This window comes from Mustelus asterias, chromosome 7 (assembly GCF_964213995.1).
Source record: "Mustelus asterias chromosome 7, sMusAst1.hap1.1, whole genome shotgun sequence".
In the NCBI taxonomy this organism is placed as follows: Eukaryota; Metazoa; Chordata; class Chondrichthyes; order Carcharhiniformes; family Triakidae; genus Mustelus; species Mustelus asterias.
The window spans coordinates 112,928,156-112,952,989 of NC_135807.1; the positions used below are offsets into that span (position 1 = coordinate 112,928,156).

A 24,834-nucleotide genomic window follows, 5' to 3' on the forward strand; every position below is an offset into this window, starting at 1 on the left:
CCAGGATAATAAGCAGTCATCTTTATTATGAGTTGCCTGTGGTTGTGCATTAGATATACTGTACATGGTGGGAATTTTAATATATGTAAATGGAAGAGTGCACTGCGTATGGCTCATTTGAAATGTGTATGCATTCAACAACACCCTGCACCATGATGAAGCCGACAATCTATGCAAACCTGTTTCAGGCCTCTCACCAAAATCACCGCCCCAACGGGATTTGCACCCGGGGCTAATGGGACCAGAGAATCACCCCTACAAAGTCTTGTTTGGATTGTCTGACTAACTGTAAAGATGTAACGGTAACTATCTGGCTATTGAGTCAAGTTTTCTTGTGTTCTTGTGTTGTAGTTAAGTTTTTGTCCGCTTGGCGTCAATTCTGGTACAGAGATCAGGATCCATAATATTTTCTGCACCAATGTTCCTGATACACTTCTGATATGCAAAATTCAAAAATTAGTAACATCTTTTTACGGTGGGTCTGAAGAGAGCCTAAAAATCTGAAATACTGCCTATGAGTACTTGCAAAATATAAAGTTAATTGAGAACATGTAAACATATTACAGCTCAATTGCAGGCCTGTCTGAGTTCTCATAATACTTATAAAATTTTCATTTTGTTTTTTGGCTGTGTCTGTCTCAGAATCCTTTGGAATATGTAACAATGGCAGCACTGTCCAAAGTTTTTGCTGTAACAGCAACGTACCCTTATCAAGTAGTGCGTGCCCGGCTGCAGGATCAGCATACCCAGTACTCTGGAGTAATGAATGCTGTATGGAGAACATGGAGGTAAGGTCATAAAAACTGAATAACACTTGGGTTTATTTATCATGTTGTATTTAAGGTTGTGTTGTACTGCTTCTCTTGATGGTGATAAATGCATTGGTCTGGAATTTAAAGTTGTTAAGCTGCAAATATTCAGCATTTTTCAGCGGAAAACGTGTTTACTGATGTAATCGGAAGCAAATTGACCACCTAGGTTTAATTTTTCCTCTTTTTTTATTAATCATCTGTGTCCTAAAAACTCTGGAACCCTCTAAATAAATTTGGAAGGAAGTTATAGAGTGGCGCAAAAATTACAGGGCAATGATAATGGGGGTCGTTAATTCTCTGAATATATATGAGGATAGTAATTGTGTGAAGGGTAGAGAGGGGAATTTCTGAAGTATGCTCAGGAGAATTTTCTTGATCATTATGTTTCCAGCTCAATTAGAAAGGAGACATTGCTGCATCCGATTCTAGGGAATGAGATACGTCAAGGGAGTCAAGGTAAACATTCAGGGAACAGTAATCATAGTATCGTAAAGTTTAGGTTAGCCGTGTAGAAGAACAAGGAAAAGTTTAGAGGAAAAATACTAAATTGGAGGAGGGCCTATTTCATTGGAGTGAGAATGGATTTGTCCCAAGTCAATTGGAATCAAAGTTTAGCAGACAAAACTATAACAGATTATTGAGCTGCTTTTTAAAAAAAGAGATGGTTTGGGTATGGCTGAGGTTTTGATTTTCATGTATTGGGATACAGTGAAAAGTATTCTTTCTTGCGTGCTATACAGATAAAACATACCGTTCATAGAGTGCATAGGGTGCAGAATATAATGTTACAGTTACAGATAGGGTGAAGAGAAAGATCAGCTTAATATATGATAGGTCCGTTTAGAAGTCTGATGGCAGCAGGGAAGAAGCTGTTTCTGAGTCGGTAAAACTATGCCAAAAATCAAGTTCCTTGCAAGAATCTTTATGTCTGCCCAAGACAATGGTGGGATAGATGAGAACGGCGTGATGTGGACCATTACAGTGTGGAATAGGTGGCCAATGCAGAGAACTCAGTTTATTAGTGTGAGACATGTTCAAATCCCAATATAACCTATGAGATTAATGGCATCTGCAAAGAAGTAAGATCCAAATTGTAGTTGTACCAGGGAGTCTAATATCCGTTGTTCAATCTTTAGATTTGTGCCTCAATAAAATAGAGAAAATACCTTCACAAAGAATGGAAAAATGTTTGCTGTCCTGCTTGATGTTTTATGTACTTTCATTAATTGGTGGGATTTTATTAATGCATAAACTGCCATCAGTGTGTTCAGAAATGTGGAATATCCATTTAAGTGCATGGAAATGAAGATGATTAGTGATGGAGGGATGGTTCTGAAACTTAAAGTGCTTAAACTGATGCAAGTGGGATACTCATGATACCGAAGTCAAAATAACTTGGAATCAATTTGGTGAACTCTTTGTGGCTGCCAAAGGCAATGGGCGGAATTATCCTGTTTTGATACTCAGTGCGGTGGCGGGTGGCTCCAAGAGTACCTGTCCTGCTGACCAGAATGGCGAGGCCCTAGGCCAAATTTTGTACTTGGAACCTCATTAATTATACACAAGTATTCCCCTCTTACTCTCCTGGTGAGCCGGCAGATGATAAGTCCACCTGCCCTGAGCTCACGGGTTTGAAGGTGTCATATTTAAATATTAGTCCAGCACACTCAAATTACACTGTCCAGCCTACTTGTTTTCACCAGACCGTGAAAGATGTCAGCAACCCAGAGGGAAAAGACTAGCAGCCTCAAGAATGTCTGTCCTCAATTCGACAACATCAGCCAAAATAATAGTGAAAAAGGAGGTAGTTGATATACCGAATGGGCTAAAAATTGATGGAGGGCTGTGTGGCGATTTAAACAGGGCCTAGTTTTAAGGCTGATAAAATTGGATATCCTAAATTAAAGAATTGGGCATATTGAAATCAAATACAGTCAAACTTCAGGCAGGCCAATTGTACAATACACAAATGTGTCTGGGCCTGACCCATCAACCACCCATCAAAGGTCGTTACACTCTACTTGAGACTTAGCAGGAGATCATGGCACCTCATTGAAATGCATCAGTCTATTGTTAGAAACCCAGATCGGGCCAGACTTTCTGTCACCAAGAGTTCCTGTAGATACCTTATCTGATAACAAGTGGATGTCTCGGCACTCTACACCAGCATCCCCCACGACGATGGCATTGCTGTAACGGCCTCAGTACTCAATGCCGTCAACTGCCAGTTTCCAGATGCAATTTTACAACTCATCCGCTTCATCCTGGACCACAATATCTTCACCTTCAACAAACAGTTCTTCATTCAGACACACGGAACAGCCATGGTTGGCACCTCAATATGCCAACATCTTCATGCACAGGTTCGAACAAGACTTCTTCACCGCACAGGACCTTCAACCGATGCTATACACTAGATACATCGATGACATTTTCTTCCTTTGGAGTCATGGTGAGCAATCACTGAAACAACTATATGATGACATCAACAAGTTCCATCCCACCATCAGACTCACCATGGACTACTCTCCGGAATCGGTTGCATTCTTGGACACACACATCTCCATTAAGGACAGTCACCTCAGCACCTCACTGTACCGCAAACCCACAGATAACCTCATGATGCTCCACTTCTCCAGCTTCCACCCTAAACATGTAAAAGAAGCCATCCCCTACGGACAAGCCCTCCGAATACACAGGATCTGCTCGGATGAGGAGGATCGCAACAGACACCTCCAGACGCTGAAAGATGCCCTCATAAGAACAGGATATGGCGCTCGACTCATCGATCAACAGTTCCGACGCGCCACAGCGAAAAACCGCACCGACCTCCTCAGAAGACAAACACGGGACACGGTGGACAGAGTACCCTTCGTTGTCCAGTACTTCCCCGGAGCGGAGAAGCTACGGCATCTCCTCCGGAGCCTTCAACATGTCATTGATGAAGACGAACATCTCACCAAGGCCATCCCCACACCCCCACTTCTTGCCTTCAAACAACCACGCAACCTCAAACAGACCATTGTCCGCAGCAAACTACCCAGCCTTCAGGAGAACAGTGACCATGACACCACACAACCCTGCCACAGCAACCTCTGCAAGACGTGCCGGATCATCGACACGGACGCCATCATCTCACGTGAGAACACCATCTACCAGGTATACGGTACATACTCTTGCAACTCGGCCAACGTTGTCTACCTGATACGCTGCAGGAAAGGATGTCCCGAGGCATGGTACATTGGGGAAACCATGCAGACGCTATGACAACGGATGAATGAACACCGCTCGACAATCACCAGGCAAGACTGTTCTCTTCCTGTGGGGGAGCACTTCAGCAGTCACGGGCATTCAGCCTTGGATCTTCAGGTAAGTGTTCTCCAAGGCGGCCTTCACGACACACGACAGCGCAGAGTCGCTGAGCAGAAACTGATAGCCAAGTTCCGCACACATGAGGATGGCCTAAACCGGGATGTTGGATTTATGTCACATTATCAGTAACCCCCACAGCTTTTCCCCTGATCTTGCAGAATCTTACTAGCTGTTCTGTCTGGAGACAATACACATCTCTTTAACCTGTGTTTAATGTTCCCTCCACCCACATTATCTGTACCTTTAAGACCTGGCTGGCTGTAGAGATTTGCATTCTAATTAGTATTCTGTAACTTGATTTCTGTGTCTCTGTGCACTGTTGGAGAACAGATTTTCACTCCATCTGACGAAGGGGCGGCGCTCCAAAAGCTTATGGTATTTGCTACCAAATAAACCTGTTGGACTTTAACCTGGTGTTGTGAGACTTCTAACAAGTTCAACAACATGGAGATGGAAACCTGGGGGGCGGACCCTGGTGTCCTGTCAGGCAGACATCAAGAAACCCACTGGGTATTGGAACCCCCTCCTGGGACCTCATTGGCCGGAAGCCAGAGAAGTTTCTGGAAAGGCAAGCAGGCTGGGGATAAAGGGACACACTCAGAGGCACACTGCAGCGAAGACTCGACGAGGGAGGCAGTTGCGACCATTCGGAAGACTGACCAGAGAAGGAAGGAAGGAAGAAGCTGCCATCGAGACTCACCTTCGTGACGACAGACCAGAGGGACTCAGAGAATCGGGCCTGCAGTTTAACCAAACCATCTTTACGGGTAGTATACTTGAATCTGGGATATCCTCTTGTTTTATGTGGGTAATTTAAGGGTAAATAGTGTTATTATTAATAAACTTGTTGAACCTTTACTTTGTCCACCTTGCAAATAAGGGCACCGGGGTAAAACCTTGGAGTAAGTAAACTGGTTGAAAACTGGTTGCATTTAAATTTGTTAAACTACCAGGACTATATAGGATGCCAAGGGAAGGAAGGGTGTAAATTATGGAGGTGCTAGCTTCCAAACCTCCTCAGATACAGGGCTGGTGCCAAAGACATAGGGAATTGCAAATATTGCAGCCTTGTTCACAAAAGGCTGTAAGGATAAATCCAGCAATCACAGACTGGTCAGTTTAATCTTAGTGGAAAAGCTTTTAGAAACAATAATCTGGGACAAAATTAAGTCACTTGGACAAGCTTAATTAACAAAAGCCAGCACTTATTTGTTAAAGGCAGACTATGTTTAACTATCTTGATTGAGGTTTCTGAGGAATTAACTGAGATTTCAGGAGTTGCAGTTGATGTGGACTTCCAAAAGACTTTGGATCACCCAGTACATATTCGGCTTGCCAGCAAAGTTGAAGCCCATAGAATAAAAAGAAACAATTGCAGCATGGGTTGGAAGTTAGCTTAGTGACAGGGAATTATATTGGTGAATGGCTGTTTTTCTGGAGGAAGGTATATAATGGGGCTCCTAGGGGTTGGTACGAGGGCCACTATTTTTCTTAATATGTATTAATACCTAGACTTGGGTATATAGGACACTTTCAAAAGTTATATATGGCACAAAAGTGTTGTGCACTGTGAGGATTGTGATAAAAGGGGACATATGCTGGTTGAATTTGTAAACATGTGGCAGATGTAATTATATGCAAAGTAGTATGAAGTTTAATTTGGTTGGAAAAGCAAGGAGACAATATAAAGTCAAATATGGGTAGGATTTTGCAGCCCTTCCACAGGTGGAATGTTCCGGTCATGATGAAGGTGAACTCCTGCCCACCCTGCAGTGGGTTCCCTGGTGGGCAAGCTATGCAAACTGTCATAGATATCAGTGAGACGAAATGATCCTGCCAGCAACTAATGTAGAGTCACCTCCGCCATCAGAAAACATGTTGCTTAGCCCTACATATATGTATATGTGCACAAATTGTTGAAGGTGGCAAGGCTGGTTGAGAAAGCGGTTAAATGGCAAACATGACCTTGGGCTTTATGAATAGTCATGATGTGGAGATGCCGGCGTTGGACTGGGGTAAGTACAGTAAGAAGTCTCACAACACCAGGTTAAAGTCCAACAGGTTTATTTGGTAGCAAATACCAAATATTTGCTACCAAATAAACCTGTTGGACTTTAACCTGGTGTTGTGAGACTTCTTACTGTACTTTATGAACAGTGTCATAGAATACAAATGCAAATAATTTATAATGAACCTTTTAAAGAATTTATCATTTAAAACACTTATTCAACTCAAGTTATGTGGGTAGATTAGATAAGCTGGAGTTATTTTCCTTCAAGAAGACAAGGATGAGAGGAGATTTGATAGAATTCAAAATGATGAGGTATCTAAACAGTCAAAAGAGATAAACATCCCTTTGCCAGAGGATGAAGAACTAGAGGGCACAGACTTAAGGTGATTGCCAAAAGAACCAAAGACGATATAAGAAAAATATTTTTTATGCAGCATGTTGTAAGGATGTGAAATGCACTGTTGAGAGGGTGGTGGGGGCAGATTCAATTGTGATTTTCAAAAGGAATTGGATAGGCATCTGAGAAGAGAAAAAATTGTTGGGTGATAGTGAAAGACTAGGGAAGTGGGACTAACTGAGTAACTCTTGCAGAGAACCGGCATGGATACAATGATGCCGATTTTACCATCGCGTTGCGCCTGTTTTCGGGCACAACGCCATGGTATAGTGGGCCGTAGAGCGCGATCAGCGTTGGTTTTCGCGGCCGGTGCCATTTTATGAGTGGCAGATATCCGGCATGGTCAGCCTCTCCGTGGAAATGGGCGAGAGGCAGGTTAATATATTTAAGTTTATTAAAATGGGCATTCGCATCTGTTTACCGAGCCCGGCGCAAAATTGTCTGGTCTCGGCCCACCTTTATGATCTTGCCAGGGAAGGTTCTTGCCGGCGAGGAATAGACATGCTCCCCATGAACGGGGAGCAGTTGACTTGGCCTCGCCTGTGGAACGGGAAGCTATTGAGGCCCCGCAGGGAGGCAGAGGGCAAGGAGGGGGGTGCCCCTTGGGCAGTGCCAAACTGGCAGTACCACCCCATCATCTGGGGGTGGGGACCCATTGCCACTCTGCAGCAATCGGTGGGGGGGAAGGTGAGGGGGCCCGCTGCCACTCTGCAGGGATCAGTGGGGGAGAGGGAGGGAGAGAAGGCCCGCTGCCACTCTGCAGCAATTGGTGGGAAGGGAGGGAAGGAAAAGTGGCCCGCTGCCACTTTGCAGTGGGAGGAGGGTGGCGGGTCCATCATCGGTGGGGAAGGGGGGGGGGGTGTGCGATCGCTCTGGGGGGGTCAGCGGGGGCTGAATCTTGGGCCATGGGTCCCGCGATTGCAGGTGCAGAGGCCTGAAAGCTCTCTTGTCTGTCAGATCCCTGCTATTGCTAGTGCGCATATGCAGCATCAGAGGGCTGCACATGTGCACAACTTCCCTCTGCACGCTTTCTGCAGCCCCGCCCACCAACTTTTGCAGCGCAAATCTGACACGCTCAAAATTTTTCAGGCAGAGTGCGAAAGGGGGGGACTAAAAACAGGCCTAAAAGTCAGATCTGGAGCTCTCCCAGTTTCAATTCCGCCCAGCACTTAGAACAAAAATGGTTAAATCACCCTCAGTATGTCGAATTGACTCTGACTATGCTGTAACCATTCAGTAGCTCTTGGACAGCTCCACCACTCAAATCCATTTCCTCATCCAAGGCCTTCCTCAAAGCCAGCCAATTTAACCAATTTTTTGATTGTCCCTCCTAATATCTCCTTTCTTCGACTTGCTACTTCATTTTTTGACACTGTGAAATGCTTTGAAATGTTCATTTCATAGAATCCCTACAGTGCAGAAGGAGGCCATTTGGCCCATCCAGTGTGCACAATCCCACCCAGGCCCTATCCCCGGAACCCCACATATTTACCCCTAATCCTTCTAGCCTCCGCATCCCGGGACACTAAGGCTCAATTTAGCATGGTCAATCCACCTAACCCGCACATCTTTGGAGTGTGGGAGGAAACCCACGCAGACACGGGGAGAATGTGCAAATTCCACACGCACAGTAACCCAAGCCGGGAATTGAACCTGGGTCCCTGGAGCTGTGAGGCAGCCGTGCTAACCACCGTGCCGCTCTTGTTAATGATACTATATAACTGCAGTTTGTTGATGTTGTTTGCTTTGGGCTAACCAAAAGGGTCTTTTGGTGCTTTTGTAGTTAGTTATATAACAAGTATATTGACCTAGATGAACATATTTGTTTTTCATTATGGTGATGATACAGTGCTATTTTGATATATTTTATGTTCAAGGGGGAACTGCTTTTAGATGCAGTGTTTTGTCTACAGAGTCAGTTTGTTTGGAAGGAATGCAGCAGATACTGAGTAAGCAGGATAATTACTCATTTTAGCCATATAAGTGCTTATTTAGTAGAAGGCTTAATGGGGATTTTTTTGATTAAAGTAATAAGGTGAGTTAGGTGTACAGGGACAGAGTCATGTGATACTAGAAATGGGAGGGGCTAAGATTGTAGCAGAAAGGCAGTTTCATTTTCATTCTAAGAAGGGCAGTTGCTCCTTGGAGCTGAAATAAAGAAGAGTCTCTGTGTCTCTCTCTGGAAGCTTTCTGCAAGCTCCAGGGCTGTTATCCAAATCAGAGTAAGTACATCTGTGTTGGCTAACTATTTTGAAAGTGGGGTTTAAGTCTATCTGAGAAACATTGCTCAATTGAAATTGAATAGTAATAAGTTGGGAATTAAGAGTTTGTTTCTTTTCATGTTTAAAGATTATTCAATGGTAAGAGCTAAATTGTTCCATTTTGTTAGAGGTATATGTGTTATGAATAAAGTTTGTTTTGATAAAACGATGCCGAATTTGTCAGTGGAATCACTCCTGGGGCAAAGCATCCTTTCCTTGCATTCATGTCAAAATAGAAAATTGTTGGGGCTAATCTGGCTCCATAATACCTTGGGGTTTCTTATCTGACACCCTAACAATTGTCATATGGCGTCTTTACTCGCACGATTTCAATTTGGCTGGGTGCATAATGGTTTGTGAGTGCGAGCACCATTCCAAGATTGGACTATACAGGTATAATTTCTGCAAGGTTTTCCCAATCTCTCTGCCTAAAAATGGCAGATGAGGCAGAAGATAGGTGAAATAAAAAGCTGTTTCCACCAATTAAGGAGAGCTGATGGTACAGTGGCACTGTCACTGGACTAATGATCCAGCGACCCTGGTTCGCATCCCACGATGGCAGATGGTGAAATTTGAATTCGGTAAAAAAATGTGGAATTAAACATTTAGCAATGACCATGAAACCATTGGTGATTGTTGTAGAAACCCATCTAGTTCATTAATGTCCCTTAGGGAAGGAAATCTGCCATCTTGGCTATATGTAACTCCAGATCCAATGTGATTGACTCTGCTCAAGGGCAATTAGGGATGGTCAATAAATGCTGCCAGCAACACCCACATCCCATGAAAGAATCAAACAAAAGTTCCAAAAAATGTTACAGCAGGAGATTGGTAAATTTAAGCATTTTGGGGGAATGTCGTATAATCATCTTTCGGTTCTGTTCCAGATGTTTTGATATCTGAATATTTCTTCTTCAACTAACATATGTTATTTGCTTTATGTGGGACATAGCTAATTAAATTCCAAACTATTTTTGTCTCCACTGCAGTGATAACAATTCAAAAAGTTTCAAATTGCTTGTGAATCTTGAGTATACAGCGCCAGGGACCTGGGTTCAATTCCGGCCTCCGGTGGCTGTCTGTGTGGAATTTGCACATTCCCCCCTTGTCTGCATGGGTTACCTCCGGGTGCTCCAGTTTCCTCCCACAGTCCAAAGATATGCGGGTTAGGTTGATTAGCTATGCTAAATTGACCCGAGTGTCAGGGGGATTAGCAGGGTAAATATGTGGGGTTACAGGAATAGGGCCTGCGTGGGATTGTGGTTGGTGCAGACTTGATGGGCTGAATGGCCTCCTGCACTGTAGGGATTCTGTGATTCTTATGTTCATTAATGGCAATAGTTTGGAGTACCTGATAGAATCATAGAATCCTACAGTGCAGAAGGAGGCCATTTGGCCCATCGGGTCTGCACTGACTACAATCCCACCCAAGCCCTATCCCCATAACCCCATGCATTTACCCTAGCTAGTCTCCCTGACACTAAGGGGCAATTTAGCATGGCCAATCCACCTAATCTGCACATCTTTGGACTGTGGGAGTAATCCCATGCAGACACGGGAAGAATGTGCAGACTCCACACAGACAGCGACCCAAGCTGGGAATCGAACCCAGGTCCCAGTGCTAACCACTGTGCCACCCGTGCTTACCTGATGTTAGCTTTCAACATTAAAAATATAAAGAGAAGAACTCCCTGGATGTTAAATTGGGTTTTCTAGTGTTTTTGCGTTGTGACTAAAATAATGACTTGTATGTAAATGGGAGGTTACTTTTTAGTCCAGTAATGTGTAATTCCAAAATGGAAAATTGCCATTTGTTTTTCAGAAACGAAGGGGTTCATGGATTTTACAAAGGAGTTGTTCCAAACGTGCTTAAAGTGACTCCTGCGTGTTGCATTACATTTCTCGTATATGAAAATGTTTCTCAATTTTTACTTGGTTTCCATCAATCCTGAACTTTGGACTGTTGTCAGAATTTGAATCACAGAGATATTATTTTACCCAAAAAAGTCTACAAGAATGAGAAGAACACCAAGAGCTCACTGACAGCTTTTAGCACCCCCAACTGTTAAAATATGATTGATTTTTATTTTATGAAGCTTTATAAAGTGGATATAGATTGTTTTTTTCCACTCATGGGATGTGGGTGTCATCCCTCAAGCTCAAAAGTTAAACTTCTGAAGGTCTCTGGGTAACTTGTTTATTAATATTTAACTCTTTAAAAGATCAAATTTCCTGACATCATCAGCAAATAATAGAGTACAAGAAGCAACTAACGTCAGACTGAGTTGATAAAAACAGTATTTGTTTTATATTCTTGCAACGGTCTTTTGTAATAAAATACATTTGGTAAATAATGCACTCTTAATTAATAGGGGTTTATATGTTTTAAAATGTAACTTATTAAGTTAATTATGATTCAGCAGGAAAGGTTTACATATTGTGCTCTATAGCCTATATATGAATGTCATAATAATGTTGCTAAATCTAAATATTGCAATGAGCTTTGTTCCAAATTGCAGAATTAAATAAAAATGTTACTTTAAAGGCCTGTCTAAGTGCATCTACGGTACAAAAGAATGAAGTTATAGAGCTTGGGTAAAGTTGATCTTGATGGTCTTTATCAATCATTATTGGTGATGTTCAACTCCCAAATTTTAATATTGTCAGTTCATTATATTGAGACTTTTTCTTGTGTGGCTACCTAAAACATCTGTTTAGTTGCTGATTTCAGCTGAGTGGAAACAAAGGCATTACGTGGCTTTGATGGACATTATTTTGAATCATATACAAATATTTCAGATTTAGAACAGGTTCAGGTAGAATAAATCTGAATGTTTAACTTTGTTAATTCACCAACACTAGTATATCCAGGCTGAATTTGATAATTTCTCTTACACTAAACTTGTGCTATTCAAATCTTCCAGATTGCTTTTTTTTTTAAGACTATGAATATCCAGTATTCTTGAGTCTTCTACAATATACAAGCCATGCCAATTTTCTAACATTGAGTAGAACATAGAACATACAGCACAGAACAGGCCCTTCGGCCCACGATGTTGTGTCGAGCTTTATCTGAAACCAAGATATAGAACATAGAACAACCAAGATATACTAAAAAGTATTTCAGAAGATACATTGCTTTGGGTGATATCTATTTGTTTATCACATTTTTATGCAAATCAAAATACATGTTTAATACATAGCTGAATCAATATCAACTGTTTTACACTCAAGTCAAAATTATTCCTGTATTTAAAGTTTACATTTTTCTTGCATTTCCATACTTGAAAGTTCAGGTACAGAAGTACAACTGCATCCAATTTGCTAAAATGAATGTTACATTTATTTTAAATTTCACTTTTAAAAAAATGTTTAATTAGAAATCTATGTCTGAGACATTTTTATGTCGTTAATGATTTTCCTTCAGTTTGTTCCAATAATTTTCAGCTAGGAAAAACAAAGCTATTTTGGTATCTCCTCGATTATCATCCGTGATACTGAGTTCCAGCCAGTAGAGGCATCACCTTGTGCATAGCCATCTGAGCACAGCCCAACCCAGACTGAAACATCCACTAGTCCCGCATTGATTCCTTCGCACAGTCCTTCCACTGAAAAATTCAATAGAAATTTGTTCGGAAGTTGCAAAGAACAGAACTAAGATAAAGATTTTTTTAACAAACAAAGCTGCAGTATAAGCATAGTTTCCTTGTGAAGAAAAGCTTTAAATGATAAGATGCACTAATGTTCACCATTAAATATTGCATCGTTCTTGAACTCAACCAACTCATGCCTGAGACAAATTACTTTTTGATGTTTTTATATTTGTTTCAATGCTTTTTCTCTGATTGATTTTTAACTCAATGTTGAAAATAAATCAAGCTTACAAGAAGACTATCAGAGCCTCATCCCAGTTGCCATTCTTCATGCATCAGTTAGGCCATTTGAAATTTATTGCCAAGCCTAATTCTGACTTCCCCGTTCTGTCAAGCTGCCATTGGATATTGACGAGGAGTGAAAAGGCTGGGCCTAAAAATTCAGGAGTCAATTCAGGAGCCCGAGCCTAGAAAGCTGGGCTTAAAACTGGGAGATACGAAATTTGAGACTAGAAATTAGCAAGCAAGAAATCTGGGCAGAGAGTTGGGGAGATGAACATGGGCTAGAAATTGGAGTGATGGGACATGGGCCTAGAATTTAATGAGTGGGAGGACCATGCAAAATGAACCTCTTGCATTATCAGCATAAGCTACACGTGCTGGTCATGAAAAAGATGGAAATCTGACAAAACACTGGAGCAACTGAGGGGCAAGATCAGGAGGGTAGTGAGTGGTTATATGCAGCAGCATATCCTGACTTGAAACATTGGCTCTATTCTCTCTCCACAGATGCTGTCAGACATGCTGAGATTTTCCAGCATTTTGTTTTTGATTTAATTTTCAATATTTGGTAACCGAGTTTTACACAAGTATTTTTTCAATGAAAATATGATTAGTTGCTAAAGCAAAAGTGTATTTTATGACATACCTGAAGATGTGCGATGTATATTAATAGTAGCGTTGAATTCTGGGCTTCCTTGATCTAAATAGACGATGGCTTCAATTGGCAGTGGACCACTGCACTCTGCCCCATTAAATGTAAAGTACCAGCGCTGACAGCAAGCACTTTTGCATTTCAGGCGTAGGGAACCAATGAATAACACCCTGAGAGCACTGTCTGTGCGCATCTTGGTGAATGTACATTCCTGAGGCAAGACACAAATAAGCATAAAGTTAATACTTAAAATATCTTAACATATGCTATGACTTTGTACATGTTCTCTATAAAAATAGACAAATTTCTTTCTATCAAGGCATGAAGCTAAAGAACTGGTGCTTTGGGGAAGAGGGGCTCCTTTGTGTGGGACTAAAAAAGGACAGAAATATGTGAATGAGATGGACTCTACCTGAATCAGGGTGCGTTCGATGACCTCGCAACATGAGTAAATAAGTGACAAAGGTTTTAAATTAGTAAAATTGGAGGATTGGGTGCACAGAAAATGAAATCGGCCTGAATATAAATGAAACGAACGGGTATAGAAAAGACTGAACTAAGATATAACTAAAAGGTCAGGGGATAGATGGTATAGAACAGGAGTGTAAAATGGATCAATATATGTACAGTGATACACACAATGCCTATAATAATAAAACAGGAAAACTGGAATAATATTTTGCAAGAAACCAGACACCAAGACATGGCTACAGAAAAATCAGGACTGATAATATTGCAGGATATATAATGTATTTAGGAAAGATACAGAAGGAAAAGGTTAGGGTGGTTGGGTGAAATATCTGTTCTCATTAGGGAAAACATAATGGCAGTGAAAAAATGACGTCTGCTTCCATTTCCCCATGATGATTACTCAATCAGGCAAATTGTTGAAGTGTTCCTTGAGGCTTTGGAAATGTATCCCATCATGAGTCAAATCTAAGGGGAACAAGGAGGAAGAGAAACATGCCTATAAACCTATGAAGGAGTTATTTATTCCATGTGTAAAGAAGACCTTCATAAGCTCTGGATTGCAGAATTAATTGGGTATTCTGCAGTTCACTGATGTACCTTTAGCACCTACTATCCTAATATTAATTGCAATGATTTGTTTTAGACCATAAGATATAGGGGCAGAATTAGGCCACTTGGTCCATCGAGTCTGCTCCGCCATTCAATGATGGCTGATATTTTTCTCATCCCCATTCTCCTGCCTTTTCCCCATAACCCTTGATCTCCTTATCAAGAACCTACCTATCTGTGTCTAAAAAGGAACTCGATGACCTGGCCTCCACAGCCTTAGAATCATAAAAGCCCTACAGTGCAGAAAGAGGCCATCTGGCCCATCGAGTCTGCACCGAGCACAATCCCACCCAGGCCCTACCCCCATATCCCTACACATTTTACCCACTAATCCCTCTAACCTATGCATCTCGGGACACTAAGGGTCAATTTTAGCACAGCCAATCAACCTAACCCGCACATCTTTGGACTGCAGGAGGAAACCCACGCAGACACGAGAATGTGCAAACTCCACACAGACAGTGACCCAAGCCGGGAATTGAACCCAGGTCCCTGGAGCTGTGAAGCAGCAGTGCTAACCACTGTGCTACCATGCCACCCTTCTGTGGCAGAGTTCCACAGATTCACCATCCTCTGGCTGAAGAAATTCCTCCTCATCTCTGTTTTGCTACAAGATTAAGAGCAAGCAATGAAATTAAATTAATTATCTCTACCTTAGATTTTAGAACTTTTCCAAATTTGGATTACACAGTGATGAGTCAAATGCTTAGCTGCAGATGTACCTTAGGTCCAACATATCTTACAAGTTGTAGACATAAATTTGGGGTCAATTTTATTCTAATCTGCCTGTCGGGAAAATGAGGAGATCAGGTGCAAAGGTGATTTTACATCTTTATGAAGAGTTGTATTGGGAAGGGTGCAAATTGGCATTCCATCCAATATCATGGATTTCCTGCCCAACGAAATAAGTTAAAACTGTCCCCAAAGTTATGATTTTAAACTTTAAACCTATAAGTTGTTTCCCCTATACACCATGAGAACAATTTTTTGGTAATAGACATCATGAAGATCGTTCCAACTGAAAGAGTCACATAAAATCAATGCAGAACTGTTAAGTATAATATCTGATAAAGAGAAATAGATAATGAAAACATGTATTGTGTGTGGTGAAACCTAGCGTCTTTATTTCAGTATGTATGAGAAGAGTATGCGTAGAAACGCCACAGAGAACATTATTGCAGTACAAGTATGAGAGTGAAATGATACTGCTCCTGAATCAATTTAGATGCAATACTGTAATCCAATGCAGAGAAAATGACTTCAACATAAGATATTATAAATCATTAAAATGAATCAATATACTTTTCTCATGCTTCGTCTGAATCTCAGAGCACATTGTACATAAAGAGCTGGTAGATCAGTATATTTTTCAGTATCAAAAATATGGTCATATAAATTAGCTAAGCTTGACCTCTCCCAGTTTCAACAGGGGTCATTAGTTGAGATTTTTTCCTTCCTGGGAACTGAGAAAATGTAGCACCCTCAATGCTTCTCTACCTGAAATCAGCCAACACTGCAGGAAACCAGATACTGAACCAAGGATCTTCTGAGTCAGTATAACTTAATCATAACATAGAAACCCTACAGTACAGAAAGAGGCCATTCGGCCCATCGAGTCTGCACCGACCACAATCCCACCCAGGCCCTACTCCCATATCCCTACATATTTTACCCACTAATCCCTCTAATCTACGCATCCCAGGACATTAAGGGGCAATTTTAGCACGGCCAATCAACCTAACCCACACATCTTTGGACTGTGGGAGGAAACCGGAGCACCCGGAGGAAACCCACGCAGACACGAGGAGAATGTGCAAACTCCACACAGACTGTGACCCAAGCCGGGAATCGAACCCAGGTCCCTGGAGCTGTGAAGCAGCAGTGCTAACCACTGTGCTACCGTGCCGCCCATTATGCTAAACTTAAACTTACTACACAACTTCTCATTCAAACTGACCCTCAAAGTGAAGTGTCCCCGACCAAATGAAGAATTGTAATCACGAGAGTGGCCATGCATTTATTAATCCCATCATGTAGGGAAATAATTTTATGCTTATGTAACTGAAAGCAGTACCCTGTGTTATGGGTTTATTAAGAGACCAATGGGTTAATTTTCACATTCGCTGATTGGACGATAATCTGGGAATGGATTGCTGGCCCATTGTAGAACCTCACTGATTTCTTCCTATTGACAATATGGCATTATAATGGTCAGGTTCGACAACTGGTGCACGATCCATTTCATCAGGATGGAAACATAGGAACAGAACATTTAGAACAGAAGGTGGCCATTCAGCCCAACGTACTCATGCCAACCGAAAAGAAGCCACACAGCCTAATCCCACTTTCCAATTCTTGGCCTGTAGCCTTGCAGCTTACAACACTTCAAGTGCATATTCATATATGTTTTAAATATGATGAGGATTTCTATCTCTAACACCCTTTCAAGCAGAGTTCTAGACTACCATCACTATGCGAAAAGTTTCTCCTCAAGTCACCTCTAATTCTTCTGCCAATTACTTAAAACTTATGCTCCCTTATTATTGATCTCTCTGCTAAGAGCAAATGGTCCTTTCTATCTAGTCCCGCCATAATTTTGTGCACCTCAGTTAAATCTCCCCTCACCTGTCTGTTATTGGTTGTGTCAGATACAGCGGCCCTGGGTGAGCTTGTCCCAGGCCTTAAAGTTGATATCAGAACTCCTAACTGAAGCCTTCAGAAGGTCTGTGTCAGGCTTCCTCTGACTGACAAGAGAGTGCACCCAGGCTTAATCTCTCCATAGAAGATTTGCTTTGGCAAGTGTCCTAGATTCTGGCTACATGATTGTAGTGTTAGGGTTTGGAAGATATGGGGCTGCGTAAATAGCACCTCCCATAATGATGATATAAAAGAGTACATGACGAGTCAGAGGGAGAACGTTCATGGCTCCTGCGGTTTAACACCTAGTCATGGTTATTGGTACATAGTTTGATTATATATATTAAACCAGTTATTGTTTGGACAATCATTCCTCAGCTAGACTAATAAACATACAACAATAACCAACCCAACTCAGTTGCAGGAAAGTAGTGGCATAGTGATAAAGTTACTGGATCAGTAATTCAGAGGCCCAGGCTAATGTTCCCAGTATACAGGTTCAAATCCCACTACTACAGCAGGTGAAATTTAAATTCAATTAATAAATCTAGAACTAAAAACAAGTCTAATGGTGACCATGAAACCATTGTTGATTCTCGTAAAAACCCATCTGGTTCACTAGGAAAGAAAATCTACTGTCCTTACATTTGGTCTGGCCTACATGTGATTTCAGACCCACGCTAATATTGTTGACACTTAAACGTCCTTGCAAGCCACACAGTTTAAAATGAATGAATCCAGATGGACCTCATCCTAGGCGCTAGAAAACCAGTGAAACCAGCCCGGTGAACACTGCCTAACATCTGGGGGCTTATACCAAAATTGGAGAACTGTCCCACAGACTTAGCAAGCAAAGTCTGACATAATCATACCTTAAGAGTTTTAACAACACCAGGTTAAAGTCCAACAGGTTTATTTGGTAGTAAATGCCATTAGCTTTCGGAGTGCTGCTCCATCGTCAGTTGGAGTGGAAATCTGCTCTCAAACAGGGCACAGAGACACAAAATCAAGTTACAGAATACTGATTAGAATGCGAATCTCTACAGCCAACCAGGTCTTAAAGATACAGACCATGTGAGTGGAGGGAGCATTAAGCAAGGTTAAAGAGATGTGTATTGTCTCCAGACAGGACAGCCAGCCAGTGAGATGCTGCAAGTCCAGGAGGCAAGCTGTGGGCGTTACTGATAGTGTGACATAAAGCCAACATGTTGGCTGTTGACTTTATGTCACACTATCAGTAACCCCCACAGCTTGCCTCCTGGACTTGCAGAATCTCACTGGCTGTCCTGTCTGGAGACAATACACATCTCTTTAACCTGGGCTTAATGCTCCCTCTACTCACATTGTCTGTATCTTTAAGACCTGGTTGGTTGCAGAGATTCGCATTCTAATCAGTATTCTGTAACTTGATTTTGTGTCTCTGTGCCCTGTTTGAGAGCAGATTTCCACTCCATCTGACGAAGGAGCAGCACTCCGAAAGCTAATGGCATTTGCTACCAAATAAACCTGTTGAACTTTAACCTGGTGTTGTTAAAACTCTTACTGCGTTTACCCCAGTCCAACGCCAGCATCTCCACATCATAATCACACCTACCAGACAACATCTTTGCCACCACCTTCACTGGGTATGTCCTGGAAGGCTGCACAAATATTCCCATCCTCAATGACGAAGGTGCCCAACACAACAATGGAAAGGACAAAGCTGAAACATTTTCCACCATCTTCAGCCAAACGCTGTGAGCAGGCCCGCGCGGACCGGATGAGCAGCACCAGGTCCGACCAATGATCAAGGGCCAGTTGGACACTGTCAGGGCGACTAGATTGTGTTCTTATAAAGGCCCCGAGTTCCCCGGGGGGCGGGAGTGGGGGAAGGGGGTGGGGTGGAGGTGGGATGAGGGGCGACTCGGTGGGGGGCATGAGGGTGTCCCCTGCCTCGCCCTAGGTGGACTCAAAAACCCTCCCAAGCCCACCACCGAGCAGCTCACCTCCTCAGGGCAGTTGCCCTTCGACTCCGGGTCTCCCACCGCAGTGCGTATGGCGGGTGACACAGAGCCACCAACCAATCCTAGCTCCCCGCCGATCCCAAGCCCAGGATTGACGGAGGAGGGGTTCCCCCTGGGCTCCTCCCTTGTTTCTAGGCCCGAGGGTTGCGGAGGTTCAGTCCCACTCCCTGCCCCAGACGCCTCGACACCCCCCAAGTCCAGAGAAACCTCCGGTTGGAGAGTGGGGTGCCCAGCATCAAAGATTGGGCCTTTTTCACCACCGCCACCCAAGGAACTAAACAGCGGGTGCTGCTGCAGTCCTCCAGCGTCCGGAAAATGAACCCCTCCGGGATGCAAAATGGCACCGGGTGGAACAGAACCACGGGGTCCCGCTCGCACCCAGCCCCGGGGAGTCCCGCTTGGGAGACTGTGGCAACGGGTATTTAATTCCTTTCTTTTTCTTGCTCCCGCTCTGGGGGCAAAGCACAAAAATGGGTGGGGGCAGGGGGTGGTGTAAATAGGGAGAGGGGCGTGGGCGCCACCACCTCTATGCTAGGGGAGGATGTGTGGGGAGTCCCACTGGTGTTGGGATCCCCCTCCCCCGAGGTGTAGCGCCTTTTCCTAAGGGGCATCCTGCTAGCAGGGGATGCCCCTTGCATATTGCCCCTCTCCATCCTGCCCCGCCCCTTGGGCTTTCCTTTCTCTTCCCCGGGAGGTGTCGCAGTTGCCGGCTCGGGGTCGTGCGCCCCACCCACGCCCGGAGTCAGGAACCTGCGCATCAGCGACGCCGGGCCCAGCACAGGATGCTGAGCCATCAATGGGCCTGGGTGAAGGTAATTGGAGGGGGGCCGGAGTTTGGTTTTTCCCCCGAGTCGGCTGCTGGCGTGACTGGGGTAGTGGGGGTTGGCGTTCCGTTCCCCCCTCTTCTTCTTGTTCTTCTTCGTGGTCTTCTGGCCACGTGGATGCTCCGCTCCACCCCCGCCCCCCACCCCGCTAGCAGCCAAGGTGGCAGCAGCTGCTGGCGTGGCCTCCCCTTGTGGGGGGCCAGGTGGTACTTCATTGGGGGGAGAGGGGGCTGCGGTGCCAGCTGCAGCCGCTTCGGGGTGGGGGTCAGCGGCCTTGGAGGCAGGGCAGTTCTTCCTAACATGCCCCACCTCCTTGCATGCATGGCACCGCACGCCATCCGCAGACCAGAAGACATGTATGTTGTCCCTTCGAAGGGTATGTTGAAGCCCCCCTCAAGGCACTCTGACCAGGCTAGGCGGACAAAGACCTGGCGCCGGAAGGAAAACACATGCCGAAGGGCAGAGTCCCGAAGGCCGAGCGGGATTGGCACCACCCCAGAACTGACCTCCCCCAGTAGATGGAGATGGGGGAGGAGGAGCTCCACGAAGATAAAGGGAGGGACGTTCGAAAGGACAACCCTCTGGGTGGTGGCCTCTAAAGGGTCCACCGCCAGAAACGTCCCGCCCAGCATGAGCCCCTTTTCCAGGGCGAGGTGGACTGCCCACTCGGCCTGCAGGAAGAATACAGCCTTCCCATACATCTTAGAGCCTGCTACAATGGCTGAGGGGCCGACAACCCCAACCATTGCCCTGACGCAGGGCTCTATGATCATGTCGGGGAAGGCGTTGCACTTGACGCCGAGTTGCCTTGTTATAAGGCGGAATGGTGGCAGGGCCTTGGCTTCCGCCATACCCGCACAGGTGGGCCTGAAAGGCCTGCCACCGACGACGATGGGTTGGTCGCCATGTTCTCAATGGATGCTACGCCTACCCTGAGACGGCCCAGATGTTATGGTTTGGCGTATTATTTCTTTTTTAATCTCCGTGGGGGTGCAGGGAGGATTGGGTGGGGGCCTCTCTGGCCCTTTCAACAGGCACAGAGAGGGGGTAGAGAGGGAAGGGAGGGTGGGTATGGTGGGGGGAGTGTGGTGGGGCGGGGGGTTCTCTGCCCATGTGTTGGGGAGGGGGGTTCAGAGAGAGAATGAGGGAGGGTGGGTGGGGTGTGGGTCTAGGTGCTCTCTCCCTGGTTTCAGAGAGGGAGAGAGGGGAATGGCGGAGCAGGAGGGAGCAAGAGAGACAGGGCACTGAGGTGGGCTAGTGTCCTAGGTCAGGAGGAGAGAAGGGGGGTGCCAGTGTTGGGGGCAGCAGCAGTGGGTGGGGGGACTTTTAGTCTTCAGCACTTTGGGCCTAACAAAAAGTCCAGGGTGTCTTCACCCCCCCCACCCCTGTGGATGGTAAAGATTTTACGTATTCTTCCCCCCCCCCCCCTCCCTTTCAGGCACAGACCTTTGATGAATGGGGGCACCAGCCCAACAACTCAGTCCTTTGATGTTACTTTCTCCCCTTTGTTGGGTGTTGTCCTCCCTCCTGCAGATGAAACCTGGGCCCTGAGCCTCCAGACCCAAGGCCTCTGGTCTTTTTGGGCCTCCCTCTCTCTCTCTCTCTCTCCTCTCCCAACAAGAGAGCACCTGCCAGTGGCTGGATGTTCAGGGACTGATGGCTCTTCCTTCCTCCTTCCTTCCAAACAGTCCCTCCACAGAGGCAAAAGTCCCGTCACCAAGTTACTTTATTTACACCATACATCTGTACACAGCCAGCTCTCCAGTTGCTCCCTGCTGAATGCAGACTGCGAGACTGACACACCTGCTTTAAATAGGGAGTATGAGGCTCCCTGACTTAACCATCAATTAACCATCATCAGGTACTTCTTTTTGGTGGATGTGTCTGAAGTCTTGGAGCTTGACTTCCCTATGTCAACCTACAAATGGTCTTGGAGGTTTAGCCTAGCAGGAGAGTGTAGCTACATCAAATACCCTAGACCAGTGGAGCAGTCCTCTTCTAGGGGGTCATCTTCTGCGACCGTGCGCTGAGCTTCGTGAGGTACGCACATGGAACAGTGAGGGAAGGGGGACACCCGCCTAGCCAGCCAGATCAGCCGAATCAACCCTAGCGATCAATGGGGTGACAGATGTCGCAGCCAGATCACCCTCACATCCAGGGGGACTCATCAGGTAGTTCATACTCGAGCAAGCCAACCTCATTAGCCTGGCTGAAGTCATCACACAATGGATACTGCAAAGGCTTTCATCCCTGACAACATTCGGACAGCAGCACTGAAGACTTAAACTCCAGAACCTACTGTGCCCCTAGTCAAGCTGTTACAGTACAGCTACAACGCTGACATCTACCTGGCATTGAAGAAAATTGCCCAGGTGTGTCCTTTACACAAAAAGCAGGACAAATCCAATCTAACCAATTACAACCCCATCAGTCTACTCTCAATTGTCAACAAAGTGATGGAATATGTCATCAACAGTGCTATCAAACAGCACTTACTCAGCAATAACCTGCTTGCTGACACGCAGTTTGGGTTCCGTCAGGCCACTCAACTCCTGACCTCATTACAATCTTGGGCTCGACATGGACAATAAAGCTGAGTTCTAAAGGGAGGTGAGAGTCCCTGCCCTTGACATTAAGGCAACATTGGACTGAGTATGGCATCAGAAGCCCTGGCCAAACTGACATCAATGGGAATCGGGAAAACTCTCCACTGCTTGGAGTCATACTTAGTACAAAGAAAGATAGTTGTGGGTGTTGGACGTCAATTATCTCAGTCCCTGAAATCCTTGCAGGAGTTACTTAGGTTTGTGCCTTGGAGGGAGTGTAGAGAAGGTTCACCAGGTTGATACCAGAGATGAGGGGTGTTGATTATGAGGAGAGACTGAGCAGATTGGGTTTGTATTCGTTGGAATTTAGAAGGCTGAGGGGGGATCTTATAGAGACCTATAAGATAATGAAGGGGCTGGATAGGGTAGAGGTGGAGAGATTCTTTCCACTTAGAAAGGAAACTAGAACTAGAGGGCACAGCCTCAAAATAAAGGGAGGTCGGTTTAGGACAGAGTTGAGGAGGAACTTCTTCTCTCAGAGGGTGGTGAATCTCTGGAATTCTCTGCCCACTGAAGTGGTGGAGGCTACCTCGTTGAATATGTTTAAATCACGGATAGATGGATTCCTGATCGGTAAGGGAATTAGGGGTTATAGGGACCAGGCGGGTAAGTGGAACTGATCCACTTCAGATCAGCCATGATCTTATTGAATGGCGGGACAGGCTCGAGGGGCTAGATGGCCTACTCCTGCTCCTATTTCTTATGTGACCTAACCTGACCATCTCCAGTTGCTTCATCAATGACCTTCATTTACAAAAAAGTCAGAACTGGTGACAATTGTGGATTATTATACAATGCTCAGCACCATTTGTGACTCCTCAGATATCGAAGCAGTTGTTTACTCAACTCATTCCTGGGAAGAAGGACTTATCCTACAAAGAGAAGTTGACAAGGCAGGCCTATACCCATTGGAGTTTAGAAGAATGGGAGCTAATCTTCTTCAGACATCTAAGATCCTGAGGGGACATGACAGTGTAGCTATTGGGAGGATGTTTCCACTTGTGGGGAAGACAAGAACTAGGGGCACAATTTTAGAATAGGAGCTGTCAAATTTAAGACTGAGATGAGAATTTTTTTTGTCTCAAATGTTGTTAGTCTGTAGAATTCTCTTCCTCAGAAAGCAGTGGAGGCTGGATCACTGAATTTTTTCGAGGCGGAGTTAGACAGATTTTTGACAGACAAGGGAGTCCTACTCATAACCCCTATATTCCTATGTTCCTAGTTTGTGTCCATGTGCAGCAAGATCTGGGCATCATCTAAGTTTGGGCTGATAAGTGGTAAGTAACATTCACACCACACAAGTGCCAGGCAATGACCATCTCTAACAAGAGAGAATCTAACCATTGCTTCGTGATAATCAACGGAAATACCAGCAATTAATTGTCCCAATATCAACATCCTGGGGGTCACCATTGACGAGAAACTGGACTGCACTAGCCATATAAATAATGTGACCACAAGAGCAGGACAGAGACTGGGGATTCCATCGTTTATAACTGACCTCCTGATGCCTCAAAACCTATCCAGCATCTACAAGGCACAAATAAGAATTGTGATGGAATACTCTCCCCTTTTCTTGATCTGTGCAACTCCCACAACATTTAAGAAGCTTGATGCCATCCAGGACAAATTAGCCCACTTGATTAGCACTCTACATACCTCCTTAAAAATTCACTCCCTCCACCGCCGATTATAAGATGCACTGTAGCAACTCACCAAGGCTCCTTCTACAGAACTTTCTCAATTCACCATCTCTACCATCTAGAAGGACAAGGGCAGCTTGGGAACAGCTGGTAATAGACTGAAACCTTGGGCACGAGATAAAGCTTTCTGGAGCAGGCTGGTACATTATTTCAGTTTTCTTTGTGCTGATTGTAAGGTTGAAGTTGTTGCCTGCATTGGAGATGCTAGATGCATTTTCAACTCTGTACCAGCAGCTGATGCACAGTCATTAACAGGAAACTGCAAATTATGTTCTTGGAGATCTTGATCTTTGCCTGGACTCATCTCAGCTTGAGCAGCTACCCAGCCGCGCTATGTCAGGGATGTAAAGGAGGGGTCGCACGTCTCACAGCAGGCTCACTGCACTTTTTAGAGTGGCTTATTCTGTATTGGTCTGCACCTTCACCCAGCTCTCACTCGTGGCTCCAATTTGTTGATAGTATGCGATAGCAACTACACCCAGTACACCATTCCAACAGGTGGGCCAAACCAGATGAGAGCAACCATCGAGTCACCTAGCATCAGCAATTTTCTGCCACAGCATGTGAAGACTGACTTTGGTGGACTAGACAGATGAAACCA

General features: G+C 44.6%; 3 protein-coding genes across 3 annotated transcripts in view; 1 reads left to right on the forward strand and 2 right to left on the reverse strand.

Annotated features, from left to right (window-relative positions):
• LOC144495901 (solute carrier family 25 member 32-like) overlaps positions 1-11,394 on the forward strand; it is a 35,621-nt gene extending 24,227 nt beyond the window's left edge. Inside the window, exons 6-7 of the mRNA XM_078216695.1 lie at positions 643-788; positions 10,676-11,394. Of these exons, the coding sequence (XP_078072821.1) occupies positions 643-788; positions 10,676-10,805 (276 nt within the window). The 3' untranslated portion in view covers positions 10,806-11,394. The remainder of the gene's footprint in view (positions 1-642; positions 789-10,675) is intronic.
• The window catches only part of LOC144495898 (frizzled-6-like), a 459,271-nt gene that overhangs the window by 337,491 nt on the left and 96,946 nt on the right, over positions 1-24,834 (reverse strand). The gene's annotated exons all lie outside the window — the stretch shown is intronic.
• LOC144495902 (collagen triple helix repeat-containing protein 1-like) overlaps positions 11,141-24,834 on the reverse strand; it is a 59,501-nt gene continuing 45,807 nt past the window's right edge. The window contains exons 3-4 of the mRNA XM_078216697.1: positions 13,375-13,591; positions 11,141-12,461 (exon numbers count right to left, since the gene is read on the reverse strand). Of these exons, the coding sequence (XP_078072823.1) occupies positions 12,316-12,461; positions 13,375-13,591 (363 nt within the window). The 3' untranslated portion in view covers positions 11,141-12,315. The remainder of the gene's footprint in view (positions 12,462-13,374; positions 13,592-24,834) is intronic.